Raw genomic sequence first — 15,225 nt, forward strand, 5'->3', positions numbered from 1 at the left:
GTGCTCAGTTCTGTTTTCTCCAGGTGCTTGGGAGGCAGCAATGCTCCAAGAGCTGCCCCACATGGTCTGTAAGCAGGAACTTACTGCTGATGCAGGCAGTTGAAGGTTTGAGAGCAAGCCAAGAACTGCATTTAAAATTTGGGGGGGGGGGGAGGAGGAATGATTTTTTTTTATTATATACAACAGGAAATGCAAGCAGATACTGGAAAATAAATAGTTTTTTTTATTGTTGTGAACAAATTACAATGTGCTGCTCGGTTTCTGCAAATTAGTGGTGCATACTCAGCTGAATGCATGTACAGACACAGGCTGGCAGTGTGGGCGGGGTGGTTTATTATATAGAGGGATTTTAAAAGTTTTTTTAAAAAGGTCTTTCTGTGTTCCAACAGTCTCTGGAATTCACATCATTTTTCTACAAAATGTTTTCATAAATAAAATCTATAAAACAGTATTTGCATTAAATAAAATCTAATATCACAGTATTTTTACAATTCAAAATGTAACATTTCAAATGTTCACGTAACAACAGATTATACAAGAAGGTGCAAATAAAGTACCAGTGGAGCACGAAGCTTCTGTTGTTTGATTTTAAAGACCTTACTATTAAAAATACATCCACATTTGAATATTTCTCTCAGCTTTTTAAAGCCACCTGTTAGGTAGCTCCTTAGACTCGGCATATAGTGAGTTCCCATCACAGTAAACTGCAGAAAGCTCAGCTTCCTGTGCCCCGTCTTAACGAAGCTGGTGCTAATGACTTGAACTTCACTAAGGTGGATTTTCTACAACTACAGAAAGTTATCCCCGCCCCAAAATCGTCAACTCCTGGACTCAGGGGCAGGTCACCGTAATACTGATGATAACACCACAGCAGGTGTTATGGTGCAGAGTCTCTTGTCAGAGAAAGGGGAACCATTTACCCCGTTTTTGGAGAAAAAAAGGACCTGAGAGGCTCACTGGACCCTTACCCTGACTAAATACACTCAAAGCAGGGCCCTGTGTTTAAAGCTTGTCACAGGCAGTAAAAAGGGCCGCTCGTGGCATTTTGCTACTTCTTACCCTGATCCAGAAATGACCTGATGGTAAAAGAAAATGGCTGATGGTAGAAAAAAATAGTGTCTGGGCACTTGATTGGCATTGTGATTTGGGGAGCTGTCAACTGATGCACCCCCAGAATCGAGTCCTGGGTGTTTATGGATGCAACCAGGCCTTCGGGGTGACCTGAGGCCTCAGGCACATGTAGACATTAAAGATGCTGTGCCATCGCCAGTTGCTTCAGAATAATATAATACTGGGCCACGTGCTAACTTTAGGACTGAATTCTTGCTGGATGGGGAAATCCCAAAGTCTTGGCAGCATCTGGTCTGGTGCCAGGGTGTGAGACTGGGCTATGGGTGGGTGGCAGCGGGGCAGGGCTGTGTGGCCTCCTCCTGCCAACACCAGCCTGCTCCTGATTGCCCATCTCGGGAGTGGGGCCTGTGGGATTTACATAGTGGTGCTTACACAGGGAACACTTGCAGCCAAAGTATTAAAACATCAGGGGGTAGATCAGGCTTTTTTGTTGTTGTATTTTTAGCTCAAATCCTCCTGGGGGCCAGCAGAAGCGTGCCTGAGGAGCGGCTCTCAGCGTGACAGAATCACAGGGTGGTTGAGTTGGAAGGGACCTCCAGAGCTCATCGAGTCCTGCTCGAGCAGGGTCACCTACAGCACGTGTCCTGGGGAAGCAGATCGGCCACGGGCCAGATCCGCACGAGCACCTGCGGTACCCGGGGCCGTGCCCGGGGCAGCCAGCGCTAGCAGTCGGTGGCCTCCTCCTGCAGCGTGGCCTGGGAGTGCTTCTTGCTGCAGCTGTGGCTGTGCAGCTGCACGCTGTCCTGCAGCTCCTGCCGGGACAGCCGCCTCCGGAACTCGTCCGTAGTGAAGTAGTAGAGGATGGGGTCCACGCAGGAGTTGAGGCTGGCAAGGCACAAGGCCACGGCGTGAAACAGGGAGATCACCTCCTGGACGCGGCAGTTTTTAATCTTTTTGGTTTTGACAAAGAAATCCAGTGGGAAGCTGATATGGTAAGGCGCAAAGCAAATCAGAAATACCAGAGCGCAGGTGAGAATCATCTTCAAAGCCTTTTTTTTCTCTCCAAGATCAGGTGAAGCGACGTTTTTTTCTTTTAATGACAAGATGGTCTTCCACGAGCAATATACGATGATAAAAAGGGGTGTTATGAATCCCACCAATTCCCCTAGCGTCATCATTGCAATGGCAGTGGGAAGGTCAACTTCCCGTACAGGGAGGTCCACAAAGCACTTGTTTGCAACTTTTGCTTCTTCGCTTCTCAGCAGAGGGAAAGGCAAACAGCCAATGCAGACCACGATCCACCCAGCAATGCTGATGTACACATCACAAATGCGTTTGCAGTCGCTGAATCTGAACGGGTACATAAGAAACAAAAGCCGCCTCACGCTGATGCAAACCAAGAAGTAGATGCTGGCGTACATATTGACATACTTCAGGTAGAAGCAAAACATGCAGAGGCCTGATCCAAACTCCCATGTCCCAGTCAAGTAGTAGAAAATCCTCAGAGGCAAGGATAAAACCTGCGATAAGTCAGCAATGGCTAAATTGATCATAAATATTACGGCCCGTTTAGTCTCTTTCATGTACCCATAGAAGACCCACAAAGCCAATACATTTCCTATTAGTCCAGGGATGAGGATGAAAGTGTATGTAGCTGCATAGTAGGGCTTGAGGTTGGTGCTGTTGGAGCAGGTTGAGCTGTTCTCCATGGCTGGGCTCTAGATTCCTGCTCAGCTCTGGTTTCTTTCCCCAGAGCCCCCAGGAGCTGTGCGTAGATGGCGAGCAGAAGAGCTGTGAGCTCAGTAGCACCTCTGTCCCAAGCCGTTGCCTTCCTGCCTTTCGGGCACTGGTTACCTTTGCTCTTCATGAAGTCTTCTGCTGTGCCAACGCAGGCATGTGCTGTCAGCACTCTGGCACAGTAACATGGTCCTCACCGGCACCCTGCAGCCAGGTTGTCCTGAGGTTTTTGGTTCCTAAATAAACAGGTGTAAACCTCCTTCAGCCCTGGTGTTTGTGCACGAGGCTTCAGCTAGGCGATCCTGTCCCATCTGGTGAGGAGCTCTGCTCTGGATTCATTCAAGTCCTGCTTGTATTGTACGTGTCCTTCCTGCTTTTTCAGAAGTTACCAGACCTTAACGCAGCTACTTGCGGTGCTGGTAGAGCTGGGATCCCCACGGAGAAATCCATCTTTACGTGTTGAAGCAGTCAACAGTCCGGCGCCAGGTCTGCACCCTCGGTCACCTTTTGGGTGGCATTGCAGCCCCTTCCCTCAGCACAGGAGTCTGACGGCAGGCACGGTCCCACAGCTGAAAGACAGAGAGGTGCAGTTACAGCGCCGCACGGAGCCGCGGGTCGCACACAGCAAAGCCTGCAGGAGGACTGCAGGAGAGGGAGGAAAATCTCTCCTCAGCAGCAACCCCTCGCTAGAAGAGGTCAGCTCTTCACCCCTCTACCCAGCACCACCTCTCGCCCAAGGGAAGTCAGGGACAAACCACTGAGGAACGGATAGAAAATGGGTTTAATTGCACAGCCCACCCTGCAGCGGCTCCGTCACGGGGCAGATTCAGTTCATGCCTGCTTTCTGCAGCCCACAGCCCCAGGACCATCCTCCCCATGGGTTCGATGCTCCCGTGGCCTCCGGGAAAGTCCTTCAGAAACTTCCCACACTCACCACGGCTACAAAGAACCGAGAAGATGATGGAAAGAAATGCGCTGCTCATCTGAATGGCCCTGTGCATTTTCATGTAAATCTTCCATCAGCACAGACACCGGTGCTGCACCTCGGCGTGGGAGCCCCAGGATGGTGGCTTTCACCAAACCGTCAGCATTTGCAGGCAAAAGGGCAGCGTGGGAGGCACGGACAGCGGCTGTCAGCTACCTGCCAGGGCTTTCTCTTGGAAAGGCAGAGAAAAGGCTCAGCCTCCACCACTTGTAAGGTGCATCAGCACAGGTGCATCAAAGCAGCGCACATTTTTTTGGGGGGCGTCAACTTTTTCATTTATTTTTTGAAAATAAGACATTCGTACTGCAAGCAGGGACAAGTGGCCTGTTTATTAAGTGCTTTTTGCCACAGAACAACGCACACTTTCTCCCAACAGCTTTTTCTGAGCCTTTCCATTCGCCACCTTGTGAGGAGGCCTGCTGCAGCCATTGGAAACACCAGGAGTCATTTCCCCATAAACTAAGCTGACTGTAGGATGACTTTGTTCAAAAATTGTTTGCATAGTGGGCAGCTGATAATATCTGAATATGTCAGACCAAAACCAAACCAACCAACCAACCAACCAACCAAAACCCAGATCTAATAAATATAGAGGGAATTCAGATCTCTGATCAAACTTTCTCCAGGTCACCTTTTGCTTCAGCGTGAAGAACCAAACCTACAGGTCTACATGAGAAAAGTGTGGTGCCACGTGATGTGCCCGAGGCACATTTATAGATTAAAAATTTCACCCTGCTGCAATCCGTGATGCTTTTTCCTGTACTTTGAGGCACAGGTGCTAAAATACGAAGCTTTTTAGTGAGGCTGATGTTCAGCACTTGTCGGTGTGATTGCACTGCAACTTTGGAGCAGCTTTCTGTAAAACTACAAAATCTGCCAAAGGAAACTGTTCTCAGGGCAGCTTTTATGTGCCCATTCATTTTATTTCTCTTGCCATACCATTAAGTGATGAGTCCAAAGAGACCGAGATGTTTTCCTTTTTCCAGGGAGCCCACATCCCACTCAGTCAGGAGAGCAAAAGGGCTCGAGAAATAATCGCATTCAGCTCCAGAGGCGCCCATTAACGAGCCGTGGGGTCAGCTAGCCTCCTCTGCGAAGACTTTCCAGTCCTGCTATTAATTCTGAGGCTGACCTCCAGGGCACAATTAATTCTAGAAATGTGAGTAATCTCTCAGTCACGTAGGAAAACTGGTGCTTACCTACTCGTTGGTTTATCAGTCATGGGTGGGGAACTGGGGCCAAGGGCTTCAGTTTCCATTTGCTTTACTGGCACCAGTAACCGAGGGGCGTGCGGATGGGACAGGGTTTTGGCAGCGCTTGGTGCACTCCCGTGAGCTTCCCGGGGAGGGTTCAGCATCGTGCGGTGTGGGTACAGACCCCTCCAGGACAAACCATCGCTGGGGTACACAAGCTGCCTCCGTAGCTGCCCGTGTTTCGCCCTCCCCACTGCCCAGGGACTTTCCTGCTACCCCCGCCTGGGCAGAGATGCTGCTGCGGCCCCGGGGGCCCTGAGAGCCCCGGTGCAGGGGACAGCATCACCCGCCCCGTGGTGGTGAGAAAGTGCGCTTTGGAAATCCCGGGCAGTCACATTGCACAGCGCGGTGGTTCAGCCAAAAGCGCTGCGTAAAAACCAGCAGGAGGCTAAAAAAAGCTGCAGAAAGAGGAAATTTTGTTTCACGTCATCTGCACTCGTCTCTCGTCGGCTCAGGGCGCGTGTTGGGGGGGTGAGGCTCTCCCCAGGCACGACTTCCTTCTTCCTCCTGACCTTTTTTCCCCCTCTTCATTTTGCCAAGGAGACCCCACAGCCAGTCACTTTAGGGTGCTTGATGAAGAAGATTCATTTGTCTTAATGAGCCACGAACACCAGGTGAGGTTTGCAGCCAGCTGTTTAAGGGCCAGGACTCAGTAGAGCTGGGCACATGAGTCTGCCAGCTAAATTCCAGCTCAGCAGGATTTCAGCTGGAAGCTCAGGGTCCCGATGAAGCCGTGTGGGTGGAGATGTTGAGGTGTGAACCTCCCGTGTGTACCAGCGAGGGGGCACAGCATCACTGCCCGGTGCCCAGGCTTTGTACGGCCCTGGAATTGTTGCTGTCCTGTTGTGGCAGTGGTAAGTACCAGTAATTACAGTAAAAATCATCAACATCATCATCATAATACATAATAAATAAAAGTAGAAGTTATGCAAATATAAACCACTAATTACATAGGGCTGCTTTCAGGTTTAAAAAAAAAAAAAAAAAAAAAAAAGTCTTCTTTCTCCTGAAGCAGCTTTCTGGTAGACCTTTGGGTTTCTACCTTCTTCCCCAGGGGGGACAGTTTTGCCTCTTGTTGTGTTGATGGTGGAAATTTCTCTCTTTACTTCTTTGGTAGCATCTGCCCGCGGAAGCCACAGTGCGTTTTTGTTGGCCATCCTCATGGTCTCGTTTACTTTGCCTCTTCTGAAACTTCACCGTGCTTGGCCTGAAGGGCCCGAAGCAGCACAGCCCCTGCCTTTCTGCATTCCTGGCTGCCCTGGCACAGAGCAGACACCTCCGGGGTTACATCAGGAGCTGTGTGGTTCATCCTAACCCTGGGTACCAGTGGCCTCCCGAGCATCCATCCGCTCTTGCAGCACCCGTTCTGCACCAAGCACCAGTTGCGCCTTGGTTTGCCAGAATAAATTTGCCAACACCGTGTTTGCGAGGCAGTACGGACACAGCCAGCTTGTTTTGCTTCAGCTGCAGAGAAGCCGAGCAGGTGCCTGTTCATCATCGTCTGTGGTTACTCGAAACATGAGTCACTGAAGTGCTGAATGCTCATTATGGGGAAAAAGCAGGGAAACAGCCAAGATGTTACAGGTTGGGGCTGTGGGGCCTTGGCACAGCAGGATGAAGGGGTTTCTTTCTGTTGTTCATCCTTAATCTTGTTTGCTCCTGCTCAGGGTATCAGTGCTTCCAGCCTTGCCTGCGCTCCCCGCGTTCCCAGCCTGTGTCCATGCTGGCTGGGTGTGGGGGATGGAGAGGTTTTGGCTGTCAGGTAAGCCAGCAAGGTCCCAAAGCAACCCCGAGTACCATAAATCCTCACCACACACTCCTGGGACTCCTTCTGGGGGGGATTGGGCATTTCTTCTGCCCCCAGAGAGCTGGCTGGAGCCGTGGGCCTGCCGTGGGACAGTCAGCCAGGCCGGCAGGGGGATTTCAGTTGGGTAAATCCCACAAATGTGCAAGAAAACGTAAACACTCTGGTTTAATTCCTTGTGACATATACTGCTTTTACCTTTTAACCATCTGCCCAAGCTCTTCTTTCTTGCTGATATTTATCCTGGCTAAAAAATGGAAAATGTACCCCAAGGAGCAGAGCCAGCTGTCAGCCTGCTGCCCACACCCCTGTGTCCCTTCCCTGGCACACGGCGATGGCCATGGTAGGAAGGTGCGGCATCAAACACCAAAATCTTGAATTTTCCACCCAAACTGTTGATGTCCACCCTCAGGGCACAGCCACATGCCCGTGGCATGGAGCTGGGGCAAGCGGAGCCAGCGCTCCCGCGGTGCCGGCTCCATCCCATCCCGCGCACACCAGGTTCGCCGGTGCACCAGCAGGGACAGGAACCTTTTTTCCTTTTCCACGAGTTTTTGCCATTGAGTGGCAAAAATTGCTGGTGGAAAATCAGCACACTGCCTTCTGCAAAGAGCAGCCCATTTAGTAACGCTCCGACATGCTGAAGTGGGACGTGAGGCAAGGAGTAAATACACCACTTGCATGCACGTGCCAGTGGAGCCTGTGTCGCACGGTCCCCAAAAGCCCCCCTCCAGCCACATCCCTGCCCCAGCACCCCATCCCTTTCTGGCAGCCACCAGCTCTGCCCAGGCTGGGGATCACCCACAGTGGGCACGGGGCCTCAGGGTGCTCTTGGGGCAGCACCGGGGAACGGGGCTGGGGACCCGGCACCTGGGCTGGAGCCGTGCCCATCTCGCTGGCACGCTCGGGGCCTCTGGCCAGCACTTGCTGAACGGCTGAAACATGGAGACAGCGAGCGGCTCCTCGTCCTGCCCAGGGTCACTTCCTGAGCACCAGCTCGACCTGTCCAGCACCGTCTCCTTCAGTTAATTTTGAGGACCCATGGTGGTGAATTTGGAGCCCCACCCGCCTCTCTGCTGGGCACCCCCAGCCCTCTTATAACGCAGGAGGCACAAAACCCACACGGCGATAATAACTAAAGAAAGCACAAGCTAAACCTTGAATCGAAGGCAACGGGGGACAAGAAGCGTGCTCCTACCTTGGCAGGCTCGGCCGGCTGTGCCCGTGGAGCCCCGCTGCGGGTGCGCGCTTCCACCCCTCCCGGCACACAAAGCAAAAGTGCAACTGCTGCGAGCGTGCAGCCTGCGCCGGCGCGGGGCCCTCCCCGCCAGCCCTGGTTTATTTCTGCTCATTGTGCCAGCAGGTCAGAGCTGGACCTGCTTTTTTTTCCCCCTTTTTTTTTTTTTTTTTTTTTTTTTTTTTTTTGTGGTGAAGAGAGATATCGAGGCGCCGCTGGGTTTGGTGTGTTTTGGAAACTGCCGCGGCGGCACGGTGGCTCCTGCTCAGTGCAGTGGGGCTGTGGCCCCAGCAGGGCTGGGGGGACCACAAGGGCTTGAATGGCCCCAGCCGTGTCCTGGTGGCATCGTGCAGGCACCTGTGGGCTCCAGGAGGGGCTCTGGGAACCAGCGAGGGCTCTGGGCCAGCTCCTCCTTGCAGAGCCCCCCTTCTGCAACGACACCGAGCTGATGAGACCGAAAGCTGTGCTAGATGTTTCATCACTCAGTTTCTTTTCTCTTTCCTCATTCTCTCCTCTGTCGAAGGAGATTATTTCAGTCTTTTTTTCATTCCCCACCACGGAGGTTGTGGGCACAGGCCAGGGCTGCTGTCCCCATGGGCTCCCAGCACCACTCAGCTCACCAGTGCCCAGCACAAACCCGCCTGGCCAGGGACAAGACTTGTGGATTCACACGTTTCTAATGCAGAAACACTTGCTCATCTCTGTATTTAGTGCTTCTTCCCCCTGCTGCTGACAAATACAGAAATGGAAGAACTGAAAAGCCATGAGAAAAACGAGCATGTGTGCTAATTGCTAATTGACATCTTCGTGGCCCTGGGTGGGCGCATGTTGGGGTCAGTGGGCAGAGGGCCAGTGACTGCGGGTGCAATGGGGATAAGATCTCTTTATGGAAAACTCAGCATTAGCAAAGGGATCCCTGCCTTGGGGCAAGCAGTGCCAGGGCCAGATCCTGTTGGGAAACCACAGCCTGATGCACGAGGGGGTAACGTAGTGTCACCCCTGTGCCCTGCTGTTCTGCCTCTGCTTCTGGTGCAGGGCACCCGGGAGCCCTTCCCACGTTAGCCACATGGGAGGTCATTCTGGGAGGCTGCGAGTCCAGATAGCTGCTGCTTTGCAGTGACCTGCCAACACTGGGGTGGCTGTCAGCTCGTCCATGTCCACCTCCCAAAGCAGAAAGGTGGCAGAGCCCAGGTCTGAGCCCCTGTCACCCATGGTCTCGCCAGAGGGGACAGTGCTGCCATGGAGGTGGATGGAGAGGGGCTGCTGGGGCAGGAGACCCCCGCTGCAGGACCCCGCACCCCCTGCATCGGGGGATGCTTCACAAACTCCTTCTGGAGCTTATCACAGCCCCATTTGGGATTCCCCAAAAGTAGGAGGCTCTCCGTGGTCATTGCTCTGCTCTGCAAATGCTGTGCTGAGAGCAGCCTCAGGGACACAAGGTCACAGGGACACAGGGACAATGCTCTGGTCCCTGCAGTGGCACAGCTCCTTGCTGGGGAGCATCTCCCAAAGCACAGAGGCACTCGCCTGTTTGAGCAGCTCACGCTCCTGCTATATAAAGCATACAGCCATTGTTTTGGAAGCCTGGTGGTTGCTTAATGTGGGATAATTAATCTTGTGTGGGAGCCGCTGCTTTCAGCGCCGTGGTATCTTCACCACAGAGTTGTTCTCTTGGGCTCTGGGATGCATCAGGCTGCTGCTACTTTTAGAATAAAAGCACCCAGGGGGTTGGTGCTTCAGCGGGGCTGGTGGCCTTGTGGCATTGCCCCGAGACTCTGCTGAGATGCCGGCTCATTCGCACTGGTCCTGTGGTGTTTCTGTAATTGCATCGGGCGATGGGAAGCTTCCCCGAGCGCGCTGCGCCTCCTGGCAGCTGCCTGCGCACGGCGCTCTTCACAAAGGGCTTTCACCTTAGCAGTTGCAAGATAACCCTTTTTTCCTCCCCAAAATCATGTGGTGTACAACCTGGCAGTCCCCAGGCTTCTGAATCAGAAGGCTTGCCAAATTGCTACCTGAAAACAGGGCTAGCTGGGCAAAGTGGGAGCCAGCCTGCAGCCGTGTGCCACATCTCAGCTGAGCTGCACGCCCTGCAGAACCTGTCCGTGGTCACATCACACCTCTGCCGCCTCGTGCTGTGGGGTTTGCTGCTGCTGCAACAGGCAGCAAAGCGCCAGGAACAAAGGCAGCACCAAAAACCTCCCGATTCCTGAACAGAGACTGGCTTCTGAAAACTTTACCTTTCCTTTTCCTGCTCAGATGCGCGGCGGGTGCTCAAGTTTGCACTTTCATTTCTGCGGAAGCCGGCCCGTTTATAAGAAAGCCTGGCCTCTGTTCGGGGTGGCAAGAGTGCTTACTGTACAGATCGGCTGCTTCTTTCAAAAACACCTTTCGGAGCATAACCATATCCTGTTTTGCCAGCGCCCCGCTCGGCGCACAGCTGGCGCTCATGGTGCGCCGCGCTGCGGTCGTCCTTCCCATTTCACGTCGTGCTGCAGCCGGCACAGCCTCACGTTAACCAGAAGCTGAGTGCAAGGCTGGAAATTAGGGTGGCTGCCTGCCTGCTTGCCTCGGTGCTGGCCCAGCACACCCAAGGAGGAGCCCAGGGAAGGGCACCCACATGGAGCTGGCAGGGCTGTGACTGTGTCGCAGCAGAGCCGACCCATGGCAGCCCTGGGCTTGCCAGCGCTGGCACAGCCCAGGCTGGGTGGGCAGCGAGGCATTTTCCAGGTCCTTTCCCTTCTGCATGAGCAGGCATTTGTGGTTTGAACTGCATCGCTCCAGCCCTGGAGCTGCCAAACGGCCCCATATTTCTAACAGAGTGCCACCCCGATAACCATCAGTGACCTGATCTTCAGCGGCTGGCTGAGCCGTGAATCAAAAAATTGGCCTTGGGTGGGATGAAATCACTGCTGTCTGGGAAGCCACTCCCTGGCAACAACGTTTGCTTGCTGTGCATCTAGGTTACCCTCAGCACTCGAGCCTGGCTGTGTCTGTTCCCGTGCCAGCCGCGGCACTTTCCCCTCGCTGCAGGGCGAGGACGGGAGGATCACCAAGTGGCCGGGAGCGGCGGCAGGGAGCAGGGTGCCAGAACGCACTGTGCCAGCACTCAGCGAGCCAGCACTCACCGTGCCTGGGGATCAATCCTTCCTGGGTGTGCAGCGCAGGCTCTGCCACCAGCGGGGTGGTTTTGGTGAGGTGAAGTTGGGAGGCACGCGGTCCCGGAGGCAGGACAAGGTATTTTTAGCAGAGCAGAGCGGAGCGGAGCAGAGCAGCTTTCCTTCCCTGCCTGCAGTGCCCTAGAAAGCATTGCGCACGAGGGGCATCACCTTGGAGAGCCTTTATTTAGGTACTGGGGAATTTTGCGTGCTTAATTAACTGCGTGTGAGTAGAACAACTAATTGCATGTGAGATTTCAGGACACTGCACTGCCGCAGCTGCAGGCAGAGCCGGGGGTCCCTGGCTGAGCCTGCGGAGGTGAGCCTGCTGCTATCAGCCCTTGCCCTCGCCCCTTCCTTCCCTTTCTCTCCAGCACTTCACTTTCCCATTTTAGCAGTTAGCTCGTTCTGGTCCTAAATCTTGCTGGGGATGCTGCAGTGCTGCCGGCTGTGGGACAGATGGGGCTGGCAGCCACCCGGGCTCCGGCAGGCAGGAGGCAGCAGCCTGCAGAAGAGGGGAGTTTCCTTGGGTTTGGGCCGGGTTTGGGTAAAACCCAGCGCAGCCTTATCTGCTGAAGCAGAACCAGCAACAAGAAAACTTTCACTTAGGTCAAGTTAGGAACAAGAACAAGTCCTTTCCTGGCATAAATCTGGTCAGGGAGTTATTAAAGATGTTATTCAACAGCGAATTCATGGCTATCCTGTGCGGGTAACCCCAAAAAGGGGGGTTCTGCTCTATTTCCCCTGCAAGCTGTGGTGCAGGCAGGGCTGCCTGCAGGAATGGCTGCTGCTATCTGCACGTGACAGCTTGCTGTGAGTTTTTATTTTGCTTTCTTTTTCCTGTTTTCCTCTCGGAGGCAGGGCTGCGTTGCAGAAGCTGCCGTGAAGCTGCGCAATCTGCAAACAGACTGGTGAAGCCCCGGCGGTAACTGGGGCTGCTGGGGAAGCTCCATGGGGCTGCCAGGAGGGTCAGAGCTGCTATGCGGGCTTTGCCTTCACTCAGCAGGATGCCATAAATGCCCTGAGTGATCACCAAGGTCGACCTGGATGTCCACCCCCTGCACTCCAACGTGCCCCTCTGAAGCAGCTCTTTGCAGCCCTAAAAAGCCTTTTTTTTCCCCCAAAACCAAGCAAGGAAACCACATCCCTTAATTATTCTTTTCTTTTGTGAGAGGAGGAGGCTCAGGCCAGCAGGGGATGGTGTGAGCTGGAGCATGGTAAGCCCCAAAAAAGCATTTCCCCAGGTTGTGCAGGTCTCCCCTCGTCTGCCTTTGGCTGGCGAGCAGTGAACTGCACCGCCTGCGTGCACCTCGCCAGGAACGCCACATGGGCTGGACATGTGCACCCAATTATCAGTAAATCTGTTCTCTATTAAAAAAAAAAAAAAATCCTCTGCCTACATTTACTTATGTAATCCTCTGAGGGTTTTTGGCACGGCAGTCACCAACGCCTTAGTGCACGAGAGCAAACCCCGCAGCCCACGGGGCCGTGGTGGTGGGGGGGGGCTTTTTGGAGCTGCTGGCAGCCCAAGGGGGGCCAGGAGCAGGACAGGCACCCCCTGCACCTTGAGACATTGCTTTGAGAGTGATGCCAGTACCGAATTAGCTGATAAATAGAAAAAATGCAGCTGTCCAAGAAAAAAGTGCTATGGAAATGCTGCCTGGGGGTGGCCGTCGGGGCTCTTGGGGCTCTTTGGGAGCGGCTCGAGTCGGTCCCTACAACCATGGGAGGGTTTGCTTGAAATAACACCCACAGTGCCCAAAGACGTGTTGAGAACATTTTATTTCCTCCCGAGTTTGAAGCCTGAAGGATGCACTCGGGTCAGGTTTGTAAACGTTTCTTGGTCCCAGCTAGGGCTGCACCCACTCCTGGTTTATGAAACAGACCCAAGGGGCTTGTGTGACATCTGTATCGATGAGCAGAGGCTTTAGCAACACCCCAAATGACACAGGCTTCTAGATGGCAACGCCAACTTCTCATCCTCTCTGCTGCAGTCCCAAGGTCCAGATTTAGTGTTGATTTTCTCGGAGGGAGAGGTTTGCTCGGCATGCATGCCATTACCCATCCTGATCTGGAGCCCGCGGTGTGGAGGGCACAGGCCCACCCCGCACCACACCTGGCAGGATGCAGAAGGGCTGCCAAACACGACAAATAGGTACAGACACTGACACGACAGCAAAGGCAGGGCACCACACCTAGCTGCAGTCCAGCAGGGGAGAAACACTGATGGTTGTGGCGGCTGTTTGCGATATTTTAGCGATAACACGACGGAGAACACTGTAAGGCGAACAGTCCCTGACACTACAACACAGCACCCAAACCTCCTCCACCAAAACGTCCTCCTGGGCCCGATCCCAGCACCTGCTGCGCACAGGGGGAATTCAGCACGGATGTGGAGACCCAACGCGACCTTCACTCAAGCTACGGGGAGCACCTACGCGGCGGGGAGCGTCTTCTTCTCAAGAGATGGACTCCAGGAGGAGCTCGTCGGGCGGCACCGGGGGGATTTCCATGCTGTTTATCCGGCCGAAGAGCTTGGGGATGGACCAAAGCCTGAAGCGCGGCAGGTTTCTCGGCTTGGTGCGGATGTCGTGGCCGGCGTCCACCACGGAGAAGCTGCTGCGGCTGCGCGTGAGGCGAGCCCGCAGGGCGGCACAGCCGTGCCGCAGCAGCTGGTCCTGGAACTCGGAGGTCATGAAGTAGTAGAGGACGGGATCCAGGCAGCAGTTGAGGCTGGCGAGGCAGAGGGAGATGGGGTGGAAGCGGAGCGTGCTCCTGTGCACGGCGCAGTCCGTGATGATGTTCTCGATCACCATCATGAAGAGGGGGAAGTTGATGTGGTAGGGGGTGAAGCAGATGAAGAAGACGGCGGCGCACATCAGGACCATCCGCAGCGCTCGCTGCTTCTCGCTGGCGTTCTGCAGCTGCGTCTGGCACTCCCGCAGCGACTGCCTCATCTTCCACGTGCAGCAGGCGATGATGCCGAAGGGGATGACGAAGCCGAAGAGCTCCGCCACCGTCACCAGCGCGATGGAGGCTCCCGGCGCCAGCTGCTTCACGGCCAGGTCCGAAAAGCAGGTGTTGGTGCTGTTGGACAGGGCCGGGCTCCTCACGATGGGCAGGGGCAGGCAGGCGGCCCCCACGAAGAGCCAGACGGCCGCGCTGATGGCCGCGTCGTAGCGGCGCTTCCAGTCCTTGGCTCTGAAGGGGTGGAGGAGGAAGAGGTACCGCTGGATGCTGATGCAGGTGAGGAAGCAAATGCTGGCGTACATGTTGAGGTACTTCAGGTAGAAGCAGACCTGGCAGAGGAAGCTCCCGAAGGGCCACGTGTGGTTGATGTAGTAATACATCCGCAGCGGCAGCGAGAGGACGTGGGCCAGGTCGGCCACGGCCAGGTTGATCATGAAGATGACGGCTTTGCTCTTCTTGCTGATGAAGCGGCACAGGACCCACAGGGCAGCGCTGTTGGCCAGCAGGCCGGGGATGAAGATGATGGTGTACGTGGCTGCGTACAGCGTGGACTGGAAGGCCATCTGCGGGTGGGTGCAGTTCCCAGAGGACGCGTTGCTCTCCATCTCGGCCGAGTCTCCTCGCTCCGTGGTGGATTCAGGCAGGTGGAGGCTTTCTGCGGGGAGCAAAAACAAGTGCTGTGATGCCCCAAACCTCCCAGTATTGCCCCGCGTTGAATAAATGCACTTCAGGGTGTAAGAACAAGCTGCATATATACAGGTGATTTCCGTGGGGCTGCAAATAAAGAGGGGCTTTGAGCGGGCTGATAAAATTGTCCTTTTGGATCCGCGCAGAGGTTCAGTGTAATTAGCCTCAGCAAACGATGCTGCTGGCAGCAGAGAGGAGCAGAGGCCAGCCAGGGAGGTGCAGACAGATCTATCACAGCCCTGGCTCCAGATCCAAAGCTGCTTTCCTAAGCTAATAGCCAGCCGAACGCACGCCAGTCCCTCTGCCGGTCCTGCTAACTCAATTTG

The 15,225-nt window shown here is 54.4% G+C and overlaps 2 protein-coding genes across 2 annotated transcripts; both read right to left on the minus strand.

Moving 5' to 3' along the window:
• Positions 1–1,793: 1,793 nt before the first annotated feature.
• Positions 1,794–2,780, minus strand: GPR174 (G protein-coupled receptor 174). Its single transcript, XM_032196444.1, has one exon. The coding sequence runs from the start codon at positions 2,778–2,780 to the stop codon at positions 1,794–1,796; it is 987 nt and encodes a 328-aa protein (XP_032052335.1).
• A 10,921-nt stretch (positions 2,781–13,701) lies between these two features.
• LOC116494553 (putative P2Y purinoceptor 10) lies at positions 13,702–14,817 on the minus strand. The gene has a single exon (XM_032196474.1). It carries the CDS (start codon positions 14,815–14,817, stop codon positions 13,702–13,704), a length of 1,116 nt encoding a protein of 371 aa, XP_032052365.1.
• Between the last annotated feature and the right edge of the window lie 408 nt (positions 14,818–15,225).

Source organism: Aythya fuligula, chromosome 13 (assembly GCF_009819795.1).
Source record: "Aythya fuligula isolate bAytFul2 chromosome 13, bAytFul2.pri, whole genome shotgun sequence".
NCBI lineage: Eukaryota > Metazoa > Chordata > Aves > Anseriformes > Anatidae > Aythya > Aythya fuligula.

Coding starts and splice junctions, on each gene's coding strand:
- GPR174 (XM_032196444.1), bottom strand. CDS start 2,780: ATGGAGAACAGCTCAACCTGCTCCAACAGCACCAACCTCAAGCCCTAC.
- LOC116494553 (XM_032196474.1), bottom strand. CDS start 14,817: ATGGAGAGCAACGCGTCCTCTGGGAACTGCACCCACCCGCAGATGGCC.